General features: G+C 55.3%; 9 protein-coding genes across 9 annotated transcripts; 5 read left to right on the plus strand and 4 right to left on the minus strand.

Annotated features, from left to right (window-relative positions):
* Window positions 1–1228: 1228 nt before the first annotated feature.
* PHSY_004282 (glycoside hydrolase) lies at window positions 1229–3247 on the plus strand (the record flags this gene model as incomplete). The annotated part of the gene is made up of 2 exons (XM_012334895.1): window positions 1229–1353; window positions 1606–3247. 2 exons carry the CDS (start codon window positions 1229–1231, stop codon window positions 3245–3247), a joined length of 1767 nt encoding a protein of 588 aa, XP_012190285.1.
* Window positions 3248–3507: 260 nt separating this feature from the next.
* PHSY_004283 (alpha/beta hydrolase fold protein) lies at window positions 3508–4522 on the plus strand (the record flags this gene model as incomplete). Its single annotated transcript, XM_012334896.1, has 2 exons — window positions 3508–3993; window positions 4070–4522. 2 exons carry the CDS (start codon window positions 3508–3510, stop codon window positions 4520–4522), a joined length of 939 nt encoding a protein of 312 aa, XP_012190286.1.
* A 108-nt stretch (window positions 4523–4630) lies between these two features.
* On the minus strand, window positions 4631–6136 carry PHSY_004284 (hypothetical protein; the record flags this gene model as incomplete). The annotated part of the gene is made up of 1 exon (XM_012334897.1): window positions 4631–6136. One exon carries the CDS (start codon window positions 6134–6136, stop codon window positions 4631–4633), a length of 1506 nt encoding a protein of 501 aa, XP_012190287.1.
* A 699-nt stretch (window positions 6137–6835) lies between these two features.
* PHSY_004285 (hypothetical protein) lies at window positions 6836–7682 on the plus strand (the record flags this gene model as incomplete). Its single annotated transcript, XM_012334898.1, has 2 exons — window positions 6836–7079; window positions 7192–7682. 2 exons carry the CDS (start codon window positions 6836–6838, stop codon window positions 7680–7682), a joined length of 735 nt encoding a protein of 244 aa, XP_012190288.1.
* Window positions 7683–7790: 108 nt separating this feature from the next.
* On the minus strand, window positions 7791–9059 carry PHSY_004286 (hypothetical protein; the record flags this gene model as incomplete). Its single annotated transcript, XM_012334899.1, has 1 exon — window positions 7791–9059. The coding sequence occupies one exon, from the start codon at window positions 9057–9059 to the stop codon at window positions 7791–7793; it is 1269 nt and encodes a 422-aa protein (XP_012190289.1).
* Window positions 9060–9302: 243 nt separating this feature from the next.
* Window positions 9303–9530, plus strand: PHSY_004287 (hypothetical protein; the record flags this gene model as incomplete). The annotated part of the gene is made up of 1 exon (XM_012334900.1): window positions 9303–9530. One exon carries the CDS (start codon window positions 9303–9305, stop codon window positions 9528–9530), a length of 228 nt encoding a protein of 75 aa, XP_012190290.1.
* A 211-nt stretch (window positions 9531–9741) lies between these two features.
* Window positions 9742–12622, minus strand: PHSY_004288 (non-catalytic subunit of N-terminal acetyltransferase; the record flags this gene model as incomplete). Its single annotated transcript, XM_012334901.1, has 3 exons — window positions 9742–9919; window positions 10239–10438; window positions 12464–12622. 3 exons carry the CDS (start codon window positions 12620–12622, stop codon window positions 9742–9744), a joined length of 537 nt encoding a protein of 178 aa, XP_012190291.1.
* Window positions 12623–12753: 131 nt separating this feature from the next.
* Window positions 12754–14115, plus strand: PHSY_004289 (L-aminoadipate-semialdehyde dehydrogenase; the record flags this gene model as incomplete). The annotated part of the gene is made up of 1 exon (XM_012334902.1): window positions 12754–14115. One exon carries the CDS (start codon window positions 12754–12756, stop codon window positions 14113–14115), a length of 1362 nt encoding a protein of 453 aa, XP_012190292.1.
* Window positions 14116–14937: 822 nt separating this feature from the next.
* Window positions 14938–18374, minus strand: PHSY_004290 (acetylhydrolase; the record flags this gene model as incomplete). The annotated part of the gene is made up of 3 exons (XM_012334903.1): window positions 14938–15171; window positions 15306–15433; window positions 16073–18374. The coding sequence occupies 3 exons, from the start codon at window positions 18372–18374 to the stop codon at window positions 14938–14940; spliced, it is 2664 nt and encodes an 887-aa protein (XP_012190293.1).
* Between the last annotated feature and the right edge of the window lie 469 nt (window positions 18375–18843).

Here is an 18843-nt window from a genome sequence, read left to right on the forward strand (position 1 = left end):
CGTATGCAGACGCAGGAGTGTGACTCTGGAGCGGGGAAGAAAGCTTTATGCGGTTGTATGCAGTTCCGGCGCTGGAGAGCGAGCGGCTCAAGCTCTGGCTTTCAACGTGAAGTGGCGATAATCAAGATGGTCTTGACGGTCATCCTCCAACACCGCCTATGATTGGCGATTGCGATGTGATGTGATGGAGGTGAGCCAAGAGCAGGTAACTGGAGTAGCTTCGAAGAGGAAGCGGCAATCTGATCCAAGGTGAGAACTGTTCAAAGACGGGCCGAACCAATCACGAAGGTCGAGCAGCCACAGACTGCGATGTCGTGCCGAAATGGAGAATTAGCCTCGCTATCGCGGCACGGGAGAGCGCCGAGCCACACGTCGAGAAATTATCTCGGCAATCTGCAGGCTAGCACACAGCTGGCTCTCTCTCTCTCTCTCTGGATTTCCTTCTCTGAGAACGTGATCTTTTACCTCACGTCACTCGAACAGCCCGCCAGCAGTTGAAGCTACAAGCGAGGTGACCATGCGGTGCCACTCTATTTCCTTCGGCGCCTCCTCTCGCTCAACGCTGTTGTTACTCTGTATCTGACTTATCCTCGTCCCCGAATCTTCGGATCTGCCGTCCTGGACGACAGTCTGGTGTCTGCCAGCTCACGATGGCTAGACTGCATGTTATGACTACCGTGTTGCTTCACCAAGTCCGACCACAGAACCTAACCCAGTTCTCGCACGCTTTGACCTCCAATACCTGTGGCTATTGGCCGGGCAACTTCGATCCTCGGTGTGATCTCGGCGCCGCTCAGAGACAGCCACCAGCAGCGGCGCTGTGTTGCAATGTTTGTTCCCCCACACTCAAAATTCGCGCGCTGCTTTTTACCCGCAACCCAGCTTGTTCTAGTCTGTCGGCTTTGGCTTCTGAGTCTCAAAATATTCAGCTTGGCAAGAAGAAATATGGTCAACGCCAAGACTCGATGGTCCCTCAGAGTGTTCAACAGCATCATTCACAGCATGGCAACTCGGTTGTAACGGTCAGCTGCATTGCAACAAAGTCGAGCTAGACATTAGACCGGCGAACCAGTCACACACTCCACACCTTCGTGAGCCGTTTGCGAGTCCCGTGTCCAATCTGCTGTGTCCGTGTCGGACATGTGACCGGGCTTGGCAACGTCCATTCGAGAACTGTCATAGCAATCTGGTTGACGCACGTCGGCTCGCTCGATACCCCGCGCTATTCATGCTGTGGAGACATCCGCACGTGCGGAAACCACGCATCGTACCTGCTTCTACGTCCAACGGAATGAGACTATGCTGTCTGGATCGGAACGGCCGCGAGATCGGGGTCATTTTCACCTCGATCAAGTGTGTATGTCCGCCATCCGGAAGATGATCCGCGAGCACGCTCCCTTGACGGCGGGCTTGCGACTGCGGGTCATCCGTGGCTCTCGAGTGTCGTATGGCAGTGCAAACGACCCACGGACCATCCGAGATTTTTTTGGAGAATGTGGAGGCATTCTTCCGCATTAAGCTGTTCGTACCGAGAAAGCCCAGATAGCGTTGCGCAGGCCTTCTTCCCTTCTGCTCAGCTAGCTATCGCATATCATCCATTCATAGGGGCTGCTCATCATCAGAAGTCAAGATGAAGAAGTTCATTGGAAAGGTGCAAAGCAAGTTCGACCAAGCTTCCGGCGGCGGCGGGGGAGGCGGCCAGCCCATCAACTCACAGGCGCCGCCTCCAACCTCGGTCGATGCTCCACCCACCCGTCGCGACATCTACCTCTATCGAAAGCAGCGCGGTGTCAATCTGGGCTCTTGGTTCTCCCTCGAGGGCTGGCTCACGCCGTCGCTCTTCCAGAAGGCAAAAGACCCCAAGGCGAGCGAACTCGATGTCGTAGCAGGGATGGATGCAACCGAGGCCAAAGCCATGCTCGAGAACCACTGGGACAACTTCATCAACGAAGGGGATCTTCAGTGGATGGTCGATCATGGCATCAACACAGTCCGTATCCCAGTGGGCTACTTCCACTTCTTGGCCGGTCATCCCAACGAGCAGGTACGTGCTCTGCTCAAGGACACAGACTACGAAAAGTATGCACCCGTCTACGAGGGAGCGTATGCTCGAATCCAGCGAGCTATCGAATCGGCCGCTGCACGCAATGTCGGTGTGCTCATTGACCTTCACGGTGCGCCAGGCGGGCAGGGCGCCGATGGTCACTGCGGTGTCAGCCATGGAAAGGCAGCTCTCTGGAACTCGAGCAACGACCAGCAAAAGACCATCCAGATCCTCAAAGCCATGGCAGCCGAGTACTCTCGCTTCGAAAACGTCGTTGGTCTCGAGCTGCTCAACGAGCCCAAGAACTCCGGTCGACTGCAAGGCTTCTACGACGAGGCCGTTGCTCAGATCCGTTCCGTCTCGCCGGAGGCCGCATCGCTCCCGCTCTACCTTGGAGACGCTTGGGACACCAACCACTACACTGGCTACGTCGGACAACGTGCTGCCGGCAACAATCCGTTGGTGGTCGACTACCATCTCTACCGCTGCTTCACAGCCGAGGATCACAAGATGCGCTGCGAAGATCATGCTCGAAAGCTTCATCCGGGAACATCGCCGCTTCCCACTAGCAGAGAAGGATGCGGCGACACGGCCGGTTGGCTGCAAAGCATGTCGCACCGCTGTGGCGGTTCGCTCATCATCGGCGAGTGGAGTGCAGCCCTCAATCCGTCTTCACTCCACCATTTGGGCGGGGAGGACCAGCAGAGACCTGCCAAGGCAGAGTACGCACACAACCAGTGGAAGAGCTACGACAAGTTCTGTGCCGGTTACTTCTTCTGGACGCTGAAGAAGGAAGGCCCACCCGACTCGGGCTGGGGCTTCTACTCGGCTGTGGAGCAAGGTGTGCTGCCACAGCATCTCGATCCGCATCGCGGCCAGCGCAAGTCCGTGCAAGAGCTCGAAGGTGCACGACAGGGAGCACAGGACGGCGCGCTCGACGGTCACACTGGCTACTGGCAGAAGCAGAGCGGCGGACCGTATGAGCATTGGCGTTTCGCAGAGGGGTTCAATCTAGCCTGGAACGACTCGCTCGGATTCATGAAGGCAGATGAGTCGAATGAGATTGGGTTCATTGGACAGTGGGCAAAGGCGAGAACGGCAGCTCATGCTCAGGCCAAAGGTCAGGGTAGCAACTTTATCTGGGAGTTTGAGCAAGGATATCAGCAGGGTCTGATGGGGTTCAGGGCTGCTTTGTACCGTTGATCTCCGGCTAGCTGAGCTTTCCAAATGCCACTGGTTTAAGCTTCGAGGGAAGCGTGCGTGTCTATTGTATGTTGGTCGACTGCGGATGAGTTGGAGAAGTGGTGCGGCGGGAGCCAGCGTCCTTCTTGAATAGACGTGAATAGCCGAACTTTTCAGGAATGACCCTGAAATCTCCCTCCGCTGTGTTCATCCTTCTCTCGGTCCACAACATCATCTTCTTCTTCCACCACCGCAACTAACATCCACGCCCCTCATTCATCATGTCGGACTCATCTATTACAACACAGACGCTGAATTACGTTGCTGGAAGCACGGATCCCGAGCAGCAACTTGACCTCTACCTGCCTACCTCACAAGCCACCAGTCTAATCGTCTTCATCCATGGTGGAGCTTGGCGGACCGGTTCGCGAAAAGATCACGTAGACCTGGCACAGTATGTTTCGTCAAAGGGCAAAGCTGTTGCGGTCGTCGACTACAGACTCTCTGTCAAAGATGAAGAGACAGGGCTAACGAAGCACATTCATCCGGTGCATGCGGAGGATGTCAACGCAGCGCTGAAGTTCTTGCACGGTCGAAAAGATGTCCCGCAGAATGATTGGATTGTCGTCGGACATTCGATAGGTGCTTGGCTTGCGTTAGCAGCAATCATCGACGGCGAGCCAAGAGCAGGGAACGGAGAACACCCGAAACCCATGCCACCACCGAATAGCGGCGCAAGGGAGTGCATCAAGACTTGTGTACTAGTGGTAAGTGCGAAGTGACTCAGCTAACGGTGAAACAGCAGCTGACGGTCTGCGATACTTGATCTTCGATCGATTCCAGGATGGAATCTACTCGGTTTCAAATCTCCTGAAAGAGTACCCAGACTATGAAGGCTTCGTAGCACAAGCTTTCCTACCACAGCCAGGTCCGAGCAACTACGACGTTGTCTCCTGCGAGACCTGGCCTCTAGCTTTGCAAGGCAAGGACTTTCACGTATGGCACTCGCGGGATGACGAGTTGCTGTCGTTCAAGCAGAGCATAGATGCTGTCCTGCATCTCGATCGACAGCTGTCAGGTGATGCATCAAGCGGTGATGCCAGCGTGGAGATTCCAGGAGATGGGTTGGCAAGCACCGTTGTGGTCGACGGTGAGAAGAGGACGATCGCCTCGGTCTATGGAGATGTCAGGATCAGGAGCAGTGATCGATTGCATGTGGACTTGCTTAGCTTGAGTGGTGCTCATGATGATCTCTTACACACGGAGACGTTCTGGGATCTCATTCTTGGAATTTGATCCATTTGAGGTTGCATCTGGCATGGCTAGGGTTGGGTTCTAAGTGGGATTTTTGGCCATCGAGCTGTCTGTAGCGCATAAGGTGCTTACAATACAACGAGCGCAGTGTCAGAAGACCGGACCGTCTTCCGCAACTTCGACATCGCGTCTCTGGACTGCAATCGGCTCCTTCTGCACATTCTCCTTCGACTCTTCGACGCTTGGAGTCTGCTGCCCTGTTGCAGAAACACTACCCGACACCCCGTTCACATGCCCCTCTGCGTAACCCGACATCCCTCCCTTACCCTTGCCATTGAACATTCCCAAAGCGACACGATCAATAGCAAACACTACACCACTGTACTCCACGCCCGATCCATTCTTGCCTGCATATCTGCTCGTCTGTCTCTTGTGAACATTGGTCGACGTTGCGTCCCCCTCACACTGCACGCTCGGCACATGGTCGTTAACTTGGTCCACCTCAATCTCGACGTTTTCGTACAGAATCGTGTGCTGACGATCGCCCTTCTTGCAGTCGGCACAGTAGTACTCGGCGCGCCAGAAGGACATGTTGGAGGTGAGTGAGAGGTGGGTGATGTCGACGGGTTGACCGTGGGCGTTGTAGATGATCTGGTTCCAGGTGTTGGCTTTCGAGTCGCTGCGAACGAGTTCGAAGTGAAGCGGAGAGGTGGGCGATTGGTCGGTGGTGAGGGTGTGGGTGCGGGTGGGGACGATTTTAGTGATATGCTTGTCGCGTTTGACCGTGTCGATGCAGATGGTGGAGGAGGGGTTGGTGATGGTCGTGTGGGAGTCGGAGACCGTGCGATCGTTTTGGTACTTGGGAGAGTTTGACGACGTGTCTCGCTTGAAGATGAGGTCGGCGGACTGATCCAATGACTTCCAGTCATCGAGGGTAGGAACGTCAGAGGTGGTCGATCGCTTCAAGACGTACGGTCCAGCATGGTACGCTGGCTCATTCGGACCAGCTTTGGGCGTCTCCCCGACAGGCTCGGGCTTGTCGTTGCCGGTAGCAGCTCTAGCGGACACGCCAACTGGGACAATCGCTTGAGGCACAATGTACGGCCTGTTAGCGCAGACCTCGCCATGTCTAGCCAGCGTCTTGGCACACGATCCCTTATCAGGGTTTGAGTTGGAGTACAAACCCGAGGTAGCCTTGATCACAACTCCGTGCAGCGAGTCAGCGCCGGCTACAGTCGTAGCACCGCTCTCGTCGCGATCGATCTTGACAGTCATCGTGTACCGAATGCGTTTGATGTTGGCTGTTTCATGTCCGAAGGAGCAGTGCGCCCTGTCCGACAGGTCCTCGCTCCTAACAGGGTCGCCGGGAACAACGATGTTCGAGGCCTCGAAGGCTGAAGAGGAGGAAGACTTGTCAGGCAGGTCGCTGTGCAGGTCCTGCCCAGTCAGTTTGAGCACAGTCTGAGGAGAGACAGATGTTTGGCCTAGATTGATGGGCGTGGCGAGCTTGCCAGTAGCCTCTTTGCTTGCCTGGAAAGATGAAGCGTCTCGGGAGGAGAGATGCTGCTCGATGGGGTCAAGCGACGCGGAGACGGCGATCGAGAGCGTCACTATGGCCAAAAGGCCGGAAGCCAGCGGCGTCTTACTGAGTAGCATCTTGACCGATGCTCTAGGCAGAAGGGAGAAAAGTGGATGACTGGGAAAGAGGATTGGAAGGAAGGAATCAGATTTATGCTGTGAAGATTGATGATGGGATCCACTGACTTCGACGAGCGTTCTTAGCCCGTCTTATAGCTGGCCCACATTTGTAGGGTTGCTTCGTTCTCCAGTGAAGTGGGCACGAGGATGCAACTCATGCCACTGCCACTCCGTCCGGTACCTGGCCCTTTGAGCGTCTCTCGTCAGGCACCGAGTTTCAGAAAGGGCCCACACCACAATTGCACAACGGCCGTCGGCTCATTTCACAAGCATTCACTGTGCACACGCTAACAGCACTCATCGAGCTCAACGATTACGGCCCACCACCCGACGCCCCATCCTCTACGACCCATTTGCAATTATGTAGATGAGGTCTTGGTCGAGGTCATCAACGCGTGTTGACGGCCACCACGAGAGCGAGACAGGCCCCAAGAAGTCGAGCTCGAGAGAAGCGCACAGACGTCAATTTAACGTTTTCCAATCTTTTGCAACACGCCAAATTTCACTTTGTCCCTCTTCATGCTCGACCTTCATGGAGCTAATCTCTGCCGACTTTCAACTTTATCCACCATCCGGTTACTCGCTGAAGTTGCCGCTGTAGCTGCGTGCATCCTCCTCGGTGTCCATCTCGCCGCAATCTGGCTTCATTCAGACGACATGTCGGTGCTCAAGACGCTCGTCATCAACCCACGCTCGGGCGTCAAGCCCACTGCTACCTTGTTCTTCCTGCACGGTCTCGGAGACTCGAGCGCTGGCTGGTCGGATGTCGCACAGATGCTCTCACAGCGCCCTTCGCTATCGCACGTCCGATTCGTTCTGCCAAACGCGCCCATTCAGCCAGTCACACTCAACATGGGCATGCCAATGCCATCGTGGTTCGATAGTAGGTCTTCGTACTCTTGTGCGTGCGCTCAGTCGCGCTGCCCTCCACGTTGCCTCCTGCCTCATTATCGTCTCGGCCCACTGACATCTTTTCTAACCTCATCTCCTCTTTCTGCTCCGAACCACTTTAGTTCTCGCCCTAGACGATCTCTCCGGAGCCGAAGATGAAGCAGGCTTGCTCAAGTCGACCGACGAAATCAAGAAGCTCATTCAAGCCGAGAATGACGGCACTGCGAAGGATCTGAACGGGCAGAAGATTCCCAGCGAAAGGATCGTCGTTGGAGGCTTTAGCCAGGGCGGTGCAATCTCGCTTCTCACCGGTCTCACCAACCCAAACCCAGTCGCAGGCGTGGCGGCCTTGTCCACGTGGTTGCCATTGCGTGCAAAGATCGCCACCCTCCGCACTCCTACTTCAACATCACTCAAGGTATTCGCCGCACACGGAGACGCGGATCCCGTGGTCAAGTACGAGTACGGTCAGCGAACGGTGTCGTTCTTGAAGAACGAGTTGGCTTTGACGGATGTCGAGTTCAACACGTATCCGCGCATGCCGCATTCGGCGTGTCCCGAAGAGATCCGTGACCTCGCCGATTTCTTGGAGAAGGTCATTCCGGCTCAATAGACGTCGATGCAAGCTGGACAGACAGGCATTGGATGTAAACTTCCTGCGATAAAACGTTAGCAACAGACATGAAAGCACGCAGATAATGTTTTTCGACCGAACCACCGATCAGGCGCCATCGACTGTGATGATGATTTTGCCGACGTTCTTGTTCGCCTCCATTTCGTCGTGGGCCTCCTTGATGTCCTTCCAAGAGTACACTTTGTGGATGACGAGTTTGTGATCGACATCGCCCTTGCCGTCACCGTCCTTGTTAGCGCCAGAGATCAGACGTTCCAGACCACCTTCCTCGACGAAGCCCTGGACAAGGTCGCTCTGATACTCGACGGTACGCGATCGCAGCGTTGAGCCCTCGATACGCAGACGCTTGAAGAGGAGCTGTGCAATGACCGATTCCTTGATCTTTGCACCACCCATAAAGGCGAGCATGACCATTCGACCGTCTCGCTTGAGGCTTGCCAAGTTGCCGTTGAAGTACGGAGCGCCGATGAAGTCGACGATCACATCCACCGATCCAGCGGGACCTTTGGCACCGGTGTGTTTCGCCAACTCTTCCGCCCAATCGACCGCCTTATAGTTGAAACCCTTGTCCGCTCCGATCTCTTCGCAGAACTTGATCTTCTCCTCCGACCCAGCTGTGATGTAGATCTTTCCCGCTCCAAAAGCGCGTGCCAGTTGAATCGCAGCGAGACCGACACCGGAAGCACCAGCATGAATCAGCACATCTTCGCCCTTCTGCAATCCACAGATCGTCCTCAAAGCTTGGAAGGCAGTAAGGTAGTTCTCTGGAATCGCAGCTGCTTGCACCCAGTCCAGCTCGCTAGGCTTCTCCAGAATCATCCGCGAAGGGACCTTGATGTACTCGGCATATGCTCCACCTACTGCGAGACCAAAGACTTCCTGGCCGACCTTCCAGGGGATATCTTTGAGATTGTTGGTGGCTACAACGTGACCGGAGAATTCGACACCCATGATCTGAGGTGCGTGAGGTGGGAGAGGGTAGTTCCCTTCGCGTTGCATGATATCCATACGGTTGAGTCCGAAGGCTTTGATTTTGACCAGGACTTCGTCATCGCCCAATGTAGGGACGGGTGCTTCACCGAGGTAGAGGTTGTCAGAAGGTCCTTTGCCATCTTTGACCAAGATCGCTTTCATCTGGGAAGGAATTTCGGTCGTCATGGTGCGAGATCGAGTCCTGAGGGATGCAGGTGCGGTGCTGAGCTTAGCGATGTTTAAGCGGTGTGTACGTCGAGGAGCAGTGGACACTTGAGTGAAGGCGCGGGACGTTCCTGTGATGAACGCCAGACGAGGAGTGGCAGCAGATCTGGAGATGGCAGTCAAAAGGGATCGAGGAGCAGTGCGACCGAGAGTGATCATGCTGACACGCGATGCTGTGTCGAACCTTGCTGATCGGCTATACTATGGATCTCCGAACTAGATAGCCGTTTCGAATGGAAGCAGGTTGGAAGATGTTGGAAGCATTCAAATAATGCCGGCCCCAGGGTGACCGAATGGAGCCCGACCGCCGGTGTCACCGCGTGACTGAGCACGGACATGACGTTTGGCTGCATCGTCTAGATCGTAGATTTATTTTCATCGTCAATACGACCGGTCTAACAGATGGTTGCGATCGAGGTTTTCCCGGTTCGTTCCAACTTTGTGGTTTACCGGACAAACAAATTCATCGGACAGCCACGGAAACATCCGCTGCTCGTTGCTGCAAAGCTTGACGCAAAACGGCCGCTGCAGGATGTCAGCAGCGACAGAAAGCTCTCTGAAAGAGACAACTTGAGCTCAAGCCGCAAATGGAAGAATTTTGAACGGCACCGAGATGACCGGTCACACTAAGGTGGTCACCGTCATCAAATGGCCGATGGACGGCGATCTGAGTTTCGTACGCCTCCCACACCATCCCGTCTCATAATGACCGACACAGTCTACAAAGAAGCAAGGGTCACCAGCCGCGATAAACAAGTATGTTTCGGCTGATAGACGACCGATGGGATCCGCAAGTCATGCCAGAATGCAGGAATCGCAGTGCGTGTGACTTGATTGAGAGTCAAAGTGCGGATGCGGAGGTCGCCTTCGTACTCTCTTCATCCTGTTCAGGGTCGACGACGACGCTCGACGCACATTGTCGGAATATGATCGTCTGTGCATCCGTCGGCTTCCAGACGCTGTCGGGTCGATAGCCTAGAGCCCCGCGCGCTGAGCTGCAGGTGCGCGTAAACTCAGCCCTGCCGAGAGACGTTTTTTTCAGAAACATCATTCCCGTGCTCTCTCCACTGTGCTTTGTTTCTTCTCAAGTGGTCGGAGTGCGGTGCCCCAAAGATGGACGAAACATGGACCAAACATCCCTCGTCGCCATGCTCATGTCTTGCGAGGAACACCGACTGCAATGAAACAGCCTGGGTAGGCGCATCGAGTGTGGTCGCTGTTATTTCTCGGGTGTCCAACTCCCGCTGGTGGTGATAAATTTGCGGTGCGTTTCGGCCTGGAGAAATGGGGACCTGACACGAGAAAACAATACTGAGTATCATCACACAAAGCTTTTACCTGGCATCTCGAGCACGTTTCGGCGCAGCTGCTGTCGGAGCTTTACCATGGTTCCAAACCGTTTGTTTCACGAACCCTCGGGCCGCCACGTAGCCCGTCACCTCCCGAAGAAGCTTGCTCTCTCGGCATGTCGAAAAGATGACGGCGACGATTCGGCTTGATGTGTCGGCTTGGTCACGAATCTCGTTATTACGCAACGCCTGCAAAACAATCCGTCTCACTGTCGATCATATTTACCGCCGAGGATTTTCAGGAACGAAACCACTTTCGCTTTTGCCGCTCAGCTGCAGGCGCGTATTGTACTGTTCCTGAGCTTCATCACAAAAAATCCTCGTCGTAAAATTGTCGTCGAAAATCGACACTGTGATGCACACATGTCGTTGAGTACTGTATCATCGGCCCCCTTGTTGGCGGGTTGGCCGATTTGACCTGCCGAAAGTGGCTGCCTGTCCCTGCTGGATCCTGCAGTGCGTTCGCACCACAGATTGCGGTTCGCACTCGTCGAGCGCTTGTGGCAACGTGATGATTAGAGAGACAACGATAGCCGCAAGCGTCATGACGCCTGCAGCAACGTCGTGACCGCTGACGATACTCCCACCACTCAAGTCGATGGCTGTGAGCCTAGACCTTCGATCAGCTGGTCAGCCGAATTCAGGAACCGCCTGATCGGTTAAGAAGGAACGGAAAGGATAGAGTATCCAGGCGGATCAGGCGTGGACCTGACGAGACGACCGGAAGCGTAGAAGGTCGCTCAATCAGCTGATCTGGCAAGCGAAGGTGGCTTACAGATCCTAGGTCGCGGCCGCACGCAGCTGCCACTCTCGTCAGGACTTCGGATATCGGATGGTGGGCGGAAAAACACACAGGGTACCTGAGAGCATGTGGGCTTGGCATCGTTGAGCATACGATGGAGGATCGCCTCAAGTGCGATTTTTTTCGGGAGAGGAGTTCGACTGGGATGTTGAGCGTTGTTTGACACTCCGCAGAATGGTGCTCCAGCGTGTGCGAAATGGAATCTTTGACAGCCAATGTGCGCCTAATTCATTGTCTTGTCGACTGGATTTTCCATTGTCCGGATTCAGACAATGACAGAAGACGACGAAAATTGAGACTTTCTATTTTTTTTTCTTATTTTTTTTTCAGGCAGATGTGCAGGCACCGGCCTTCCAGCTCAAACATGGCTGGTCATCTGCTCTCCCTATTTTCCCCTCCGGTTTTTTTCCAACGACCGCTGGTCTTGCCGGTCCAGACTCTTGTTTCAGGCGTTCCAGTGCAGGTTGCCCGTCACGACACACTTCGTTCTCGCGTTCTGCAAGCGCTCCTGAAATCACCAGTTCTGCTGCTCGTGTCAGCTTGTGTCTCGTGTCGCCCTGGAACGGAATGGCGCTCGCAACATACAAGTTGCGATGTGATATTTTGGCGTCCGCCCCGACCTGGACTTTGTAAGAGCCATTTGGTGTAGCTCTCGTTAATGATCGCTCTTCCGACTACTGCATGCAGCCACCGGAACTGTCGCCTGTCAAAATTCCTTCCGTCTAATCTCCGCCCCCATCTCGTCTACCATTCGCCGTCGCGTTGTTCAATGTGGTCGCGATCGCATTTGTGCAAGGTCTGCGAGCTGCTCGTGTGTTTGGTCTGGCCACTATCCATGGAGATGTTGGAGGGTGTCTCGAGCTTATGTGGTGAGCGCTTAACGGTGTGCTGAAGCCGCGTGCAGCTGCCGCTGCAGCCTGCTGCGGCTTGGCTTGAAATGGCTGAGGACGTCAGAGACATGTGTCTCAGTATGCGACACATCCTCCGTCTCGCCTCTGTAGTTCAGATCCCGATTTTCCTCGCTCCTCCGCCCGTGACCCTGCCTTTCCGCAGGTATCTGGTCATCGTCGTGCGCAATGGGCTCAACGCCCATCATTCCTCCTCCACGGTGACCCATAGAGGTAGAGCCGCCCGCCTGCTTGCCGACCGAGCTGTTAAGCGCACAAATCTAAAGTCTGTGTCCTCGTTCCACAATCCGAGCTCCGCCTGAATTCGGATCCTCGAAGCCTTGTCTGCATTTCGCCCCTCCACAGGCCAAACCTGTCAGCTTTCTGCTCTGTCCTACCTCTTGATTTCGACTGAGTCATGTTCCGTTGATTGTGTCAGTACTGGTTCCGACGGTGCATCCGGTCAACAGCTCCTTACCAAGAGTGGCTTCCACTATATAAGTCTGGTGTCGTCCGTGTGCTTACACCCATCTCCACTTTGTCACCATCTACACCCAACTCTACGTACACCGTCACGTACGCCATAGCATTACACAGCACACGTCTAGCAACGCTAGCGCTGTACTGCTCATCCACCCGCAATGTCGAGCTCATCATCACTGCTCTTCGCTGGCACGCCATCATACTCAACTTCCAGCTCCAGCTCCACCGCTTCGTCTCGCAGTCGACCAGAAAACCGTCGATCGTCAACCTTCTCGAACGCTTCCACCTATTCACGAGACAGCTGGAGCTCCGCCGCCGGATTCGATATGTCGATGCAGGGACATACTTCCCACGACCAGGACTCCATCGACAAGCTCGTGAGCATCGCTGGCAGCAAGGCCATCTTTGGCTCCACATCTCCGCGAAAGAACAGGTCGGCAGGAATGCGCTCCTCCACCGAGTCCACTCGCTCTTTGGCATCTTCGAGCTCTTCGGTGCGATCTCCGCGCACGCCTCTCACCCCGATGTTCTCGCATCCCGAACACGATGTGACAAAGACACCCACGCTCAGCACCATCGATTTGCCAGCCGTGGTCGAGGTGCCAAGGCTCAGGAGACCGCATTTCTCGAGGATCGTATCTGAGGAGATCCAGTACATTGGACGCTCCTCCGATGTTCCAGTCTCCGAGGAGGGTCACGAGGAGCGTGCCAGCTCGATCAAGCGCTCTTCTTCAACCGCCTCTTCCAAGTCTCGTACCTCTGCGAGTCGTTTCAGCACTTGGAACGGAAGAGACGGTCTCATGCTTGCGATGGACGAGCTCGAGCAGGAACTCGCCCGCACCATGGTCACTCTCTCTGCATCCGCGAACAACACCCCAGTATCAACCATCTCTCGGGCTCGCGGCAAGTCGATGCGAAGGCCACACACGGCAGACAAGGTGCAGGGTCTCAGCTCCGCCAGGAGTTTGCCGATAGGTCTCGCTCAGGCAGATGGATCCTCCAGTGCCGTATCCGCCTATCAGTCGCAGTTCCAGCGAGAGTCGTGGATGTCGTCCCACAGTGACGAGGATGTTCTCAGCTACAGCAGCCGTCCCATCCGCTTCTCTGCATCCGACCTCACACTGCCTTCGGATTCTCTGGATCATTCGAAGCGATCCGATGTCGATGCTGACAGCTCGGCCTCGTGGTCCGCACGACCCGTCTCGCAAGTCTCGATCGCCTCGAGCGTGTCCAAGAGGTCTTCGGGCGCTGACATTGACAGTCTACCGGTCCCCGCGCTTGTTTTCGACGGACGCTCCTCTGGCTCCTCCACTGCCTCGGGAGAAGCGTTGTTCCCAGAAGCACCGAGTCGACGGGACAGCTTTGTCACTGCTGAAACCGGACACTCTTTCCAGCGCCTTTCATCTCTCATCAAGCGACCCAGCACACTTCGAGTACCGTCTGGAAACAAGTCTGGCCTTTACCAGTTGCAAAAGGGTGCACGTTCCACTCCATCACTTGCATCGCGCGAGCCTCCTCGAGACCCGCTACCTCCTCTTCCCAGCATGCCTGTCGGTCTCAGCCAGCTTCTGCAGGTCGGCGGTGCTATTCGCCCACCCAGACCTACAAGGTCGCCCGCTAGAAGCTCCACTTCTTCCCGCAGGAACAGCAACGTATCTCACACGGACAAGCCTCTTCCCGCGCTGCCCTGCTAATCGATCTACCTCCTGCTCCTACCGTTCGATTTATTGTAATATCAAAATTGAGCTACCGCTCATTGGGATGATTGTCACTGTCATACTGTATCACATTCGCATCAATCGCATCGACGAGATTCGTGAAACTCTATCCTCAGCCAAATCGAGACTGTGTGCTTCTGTCTCGCATCTGTGGACCTTCTGGCCCGCCCGCATTGACTGCTCGTTGAGTGTCACAGAAATGTAGAAATCACTTGGAGCAACGGGTACCGTTGTCGCTTGGAAAGGGCTCCTATGGGAAAGAGGCGCTGAGCGGTCATAGCTTCCCTCTTCCTTCTCCGAGATAAGTTAAGCGAGAAACATTCTGGTGGGAGAAAAGAAAAAGGCGGCGTCGCTTCCCGCATCAAAATTCACCTCTCGCTTTCCCTGTTGGCACTCCGCAGGGGCAATGACGACTTTGAGTGGTAGAGAAAAGCTCGTTTGCGGTGTTTCGGTCCGTCAGCAAGAGTGTCCGACGTTTCCCACGTTAGCCCTTTTCGATCCTAGACGCCATTTGGAACCGCCAATGGAAGCTACTTCCCAAGTAAGGTTGAAACTCAGCGAGAGCCTCAAGCGGTCAGTTGGCCAGCCATAGGGATGCCACCCTCGCTCGATAGAGTTGGAACGCAGATGGTTTAGTCTGACGATGACAATTGCGCCAATGATCACTAGGGTTGGGCAGGCGTTAGAGTTGGCGACAAAGCTTCTGCGCCGAGAAGTTCGTTCAAGGCGCAGCGCATGAAGCATGGTACATTATCGGACAGCTGGCCTTTTCCTGAGCTTGTCCGAACCACACCGATTTCAGCCATTCATTTCGATTCCGGGTTCCCACTGATACCACCGGATTAGCCACACACCCACATCACAGTGCACATATCCGAGCAAGCCACTCAGGGGCGGCATTCGCACATCATGGCACACAGATCGAGCATAGATAACAGCAATCCAATCCAGATCTTTAAGCGCATCGACAGAGACCGATGTTTGCTCAGTTTGGCGGGTGAGAAGAGTCCAGTTGATGGATGAGGACTCTCCCTGGACGATCAAGACCGGGCTTGAAGCCGTTGGCATACATGAAGATGCTCTACCAGCGATCACAATGGCGAAAAAAAATCTACGGTCAGCTGACACTGTTCTCTCACGCAACGGAATCCACTTTTGCGACTTACCATCAGGGATCGCGGTCGAGTCTCTGATTGAGCGAGGAGCAAGGTCGGCAAGGGCAGAGCAAAAGTGTCAAAAAGAGACAGTAGCAGGAACAGGGTCAGTTGGAACCGGTCAATTCTGCACTCGAGATCTGCAAATTAAAATCGCAGGGCGGGTAGCGTTTGGAACGCGGGAGCGGGGCGTCAAATCCGAATCATTGACAAATAGCCGAGTCGCCTAACCTGCAGCAGATGAAGCTCCTTCACTAAGGAACACGACGTGGCGCCGTGCCTCATCGACGTTCCTAGCTCTCGACCCTGCAGCTCGCTAGACATGCATCTATCGCTTCTGCAGAAACGCAAGAGCGCAGCTCGCTGCAGCTCCCTTCCAGCGCTTGCGAAGCGACCTGGCTGCATGGTTTTGCAATCTCCCCACGTCCCAAACCGATCTGCTAAGCGAGAGGCTATACACTGCATGGCAGTGGGTGCCCTCCTTAATGCGGTCTCGACGCCATGGCGGCACGGACTCGCAGCAAGCCATGTTCCAGCCATATCCAACCTGTAGTGGCCTGTCAGACGCCTACACTCCAATCTGTTCCATTTCCCTTCTGACAAAGATTGCCGTGAGTTCCCGGTCAACTTTCTTCGGAGGGAAACCTTGTGGTCAGACACGAGGATCTGGTGCGGCCACACTCGAGATAGCCGCTCCCAAATTGCCAGGTCTTCCCGATAAGCGCTCACTCCGGAACAAGGGTCTCGAACCATAACCGCCACAGCTTGTCAAAACTTACTTTTGTTCTTCAGCCGCTCGGCGACCTCTTCCAGCTCCTCGTGCACCTGCTGCACGTCGTGGTCCGCATCGATCATCTCGAGGTAACGGATGTCCGTGATGAAATCCCTTTGGAGCATCGAGCTGTCGTCGCCTGCAGCTATCGCGTTGAGGCTTGCCTGTTGGTGTCGTTCACGGACCGTATCGCGGGCTTGCGGGCCTGCTTGGGCTGTATCTTGCTTACACTCCTCCTGGAGTTCTTGGTGGCTGCATTCGGTCTTGGTTGGTGCACTGGAAGGCGAGGCCGGGAGATCCTTTGCGAGGGTGGATCTTTCAATCCCCGGTGTGGCTGCTTGCGCTTTGGCGTTGACACGGGCGTCGACAGCTTCATGCCGATCACCGATCTGTTCGGCGTCGCATGTTGGCGACTGCACCACAGTCTCGCGAGTCAATTCCTTCCCACGATTCTCCAGCCCGCTGAGACAGGAGGTGCCTGATGCTGCACTTCCTTCCAGACTTGTTGGGGAGACCACTTGCTCGTTGCTACCAGTCAACGCGAGAGGCGACAATGTCGCTCTCGTTCTTGCCTTGGACTGATCCCGTTCGGGGACATTTCGTAGCGACCCTTGACGGTCAACCTTGTATCCAGGCCGATCCTCTTGTTCGCGTTGTCTCTGCCGCGACAGCCCCATCTGCTTATAAGTAGCCGTGGAGAACACCTCGATCGTCTGTCTCGGCCCCACCGTCGACCGAAAGATCTTGGGCAGCAAGAAGGGATAGTCCGAGAAGTCCGTGTGCTTGCTCCCCGTCAACGTCAACAGCCAACCCCTACCCGACGTCTTTCTCGCATCCAAACAGATCCGCTTCAACTTTTCGAAATGCTCCTCCCATACAGTAAAGGATTCGGAGTTCAAGACGTAGATGGGTTTGGAGAGTCGACCTTTGACCTCGTCTTCCTGCTTGGATGGATCGCCTACTGGCTCGACCCAGGGGTCTAAGACTATCGCTATCGGATACGGATTCTCTCGACGCATCATCTCGATCACCGTTGCACCACCGAACGAGTGCCCGCAGAGCGTCGGAAACTCGAGGTCCAATTTACCCTCCCAATCTTTCAGTGGGCGTTCTGCCTTGATCAGGCTGTCGGTAGGCAGCTTGCTGTTCCTCGTCGAAGCAGCATGACCGGCCAGTTTGGTGCCCAAGTTTCGCGTTGATCGCTGGACGATCTCATACCCGCGACCGGCGTTGATCTCGTTGAGTACCCAGAACGTCTCTTCGATCTCGGCGTGTCGCATCTCGATCTGGTCTTTGCGTAGATCCACTTCTCGCTCCGATGGTTCCGTCGCAAAGGACTGCAACCCGATTGTTTCGAATGTAAAATAGGGTACAGAAGCCTTCATTCTGCCTGACGACCTGTGTCCGATGATGTGCGGCATGTGCCAGCCACCTTGTTCCGCCTTATCCGGGGCCTCTTCGCCTCGAACGATGCTGCTTACACCAGAGCCGTCGCGGTGCTCTATCGCGGCAACGATGACGCCTTTGCTGGCGAGCTCGCCGCAGTACTGAGAGTAGCTGAGACGGTTCCCCGCGAGTCCGTGAGAGAAGATGACGACGGGAAACTGTGGCGGTCGCTTGCCAAAGTTGCCCGTGTCTGCACGATCGGTACCATCGCGCTCTGGATGCGCGTTGCGATGCAGCTCTTCCGGATCGGCCAGCGGTGGGCCAACCCTGGCTGGCAAACGCGCATTGACGAGTGCCAGAACGGCTGGACTTGCCGGAAGTGCAAAGATACCGTACTGGCCGATGTACTGCAACAAGGCGCGAACTCCCGCGTGAACCGGTCGGCCCAGCCATGCAGCTCGCGGGTATCGTTTCACCTCGTCTTCTGGCATCGGCAAGGCCGGATAGTATATGGTGAAGAGGACGGTTTCGAGATGCAACGTGCAGGTCTTCGATCCCGTCGACCACGGCGACCATGGGTCATCTGCTCCCTCCGACTCGTCCCTTGCCTCTTGACAGCAATCATCATCGCACCGCTGATCTTCGCTGGCAGCGCAGACTCGAGACGATGTGCCGGTTGCCGACGATGCGGTGCCGGTGCTGCTCGTGCCTGCTTGCTGGGTGCTGTGCTCTTTGTCCTTTGCCTGTCGATCCGCCTTGGCCTGCTTGTTTGCCTTCTCGGCCTGTTTTCGCGCCTTCTTCGCTGGTTTGTTCAGCACGCCTGGCTCTACAACGTTGCTGCAAAAGCTGCGAGGTTTGCGCACCGGTATCTCGAGATCGAGCACTCCGACCTTGAACGGTCCGGTGTAAGGGGGCAGGCCCATCTTGAACTCGTTATGTACGGTTGAAGACACCTGCGAGCGTCAAGGTTGGTCGACTTGAGCAAGGGATTCTACAGCATGCTGTCTAGGATCGCGTTGAAAAGTGTAGTGGTGGTGCGTGTTCTAACAAGTCTTGACGCTGCCTGCGTGATGGTAAGAGACGAAATGAATCCTCTGACACTGACCCATCCAGATCAATTCACCGACGGCGGGAAAGCGCCCATCGTTCACAACGAGCCACCGTAGTGCAGGGTTCGAAATCGTGCCGTCTGTCAGAAATCGGAAATGCAGTAGAAGCCGTTGGCTTACCCGGCTGTCGCCAGACAGCTTCTTCCAGCCGAGGCACAACGTCAGCGAACAGAACGTAGCATGATGTCATGAGAATCGCCACGTGGTTGGTATCCAATTCTTGAAAGTCTAACAGCCGTGGGCGACTTTCCGTCAAGTTCGCCTGGTACAGTCACTCACTCGA

The sequence above is a fragment of the Pseudozyma hubeiensis genome (genome assembly GCF_000403515.1).
Source record: "Pseudozyma hubeiensis SY62 DNA, scaffold: PHS42, whole genome shotgun sequence".
Lineage (NCBI taxonomy): Eukaryota > Fungi > Basidiomycota > Ustilaginomycetes > Ustilaginales > Ustilaginaceae > Pseudozyma > Pseudozyma hubeiensis.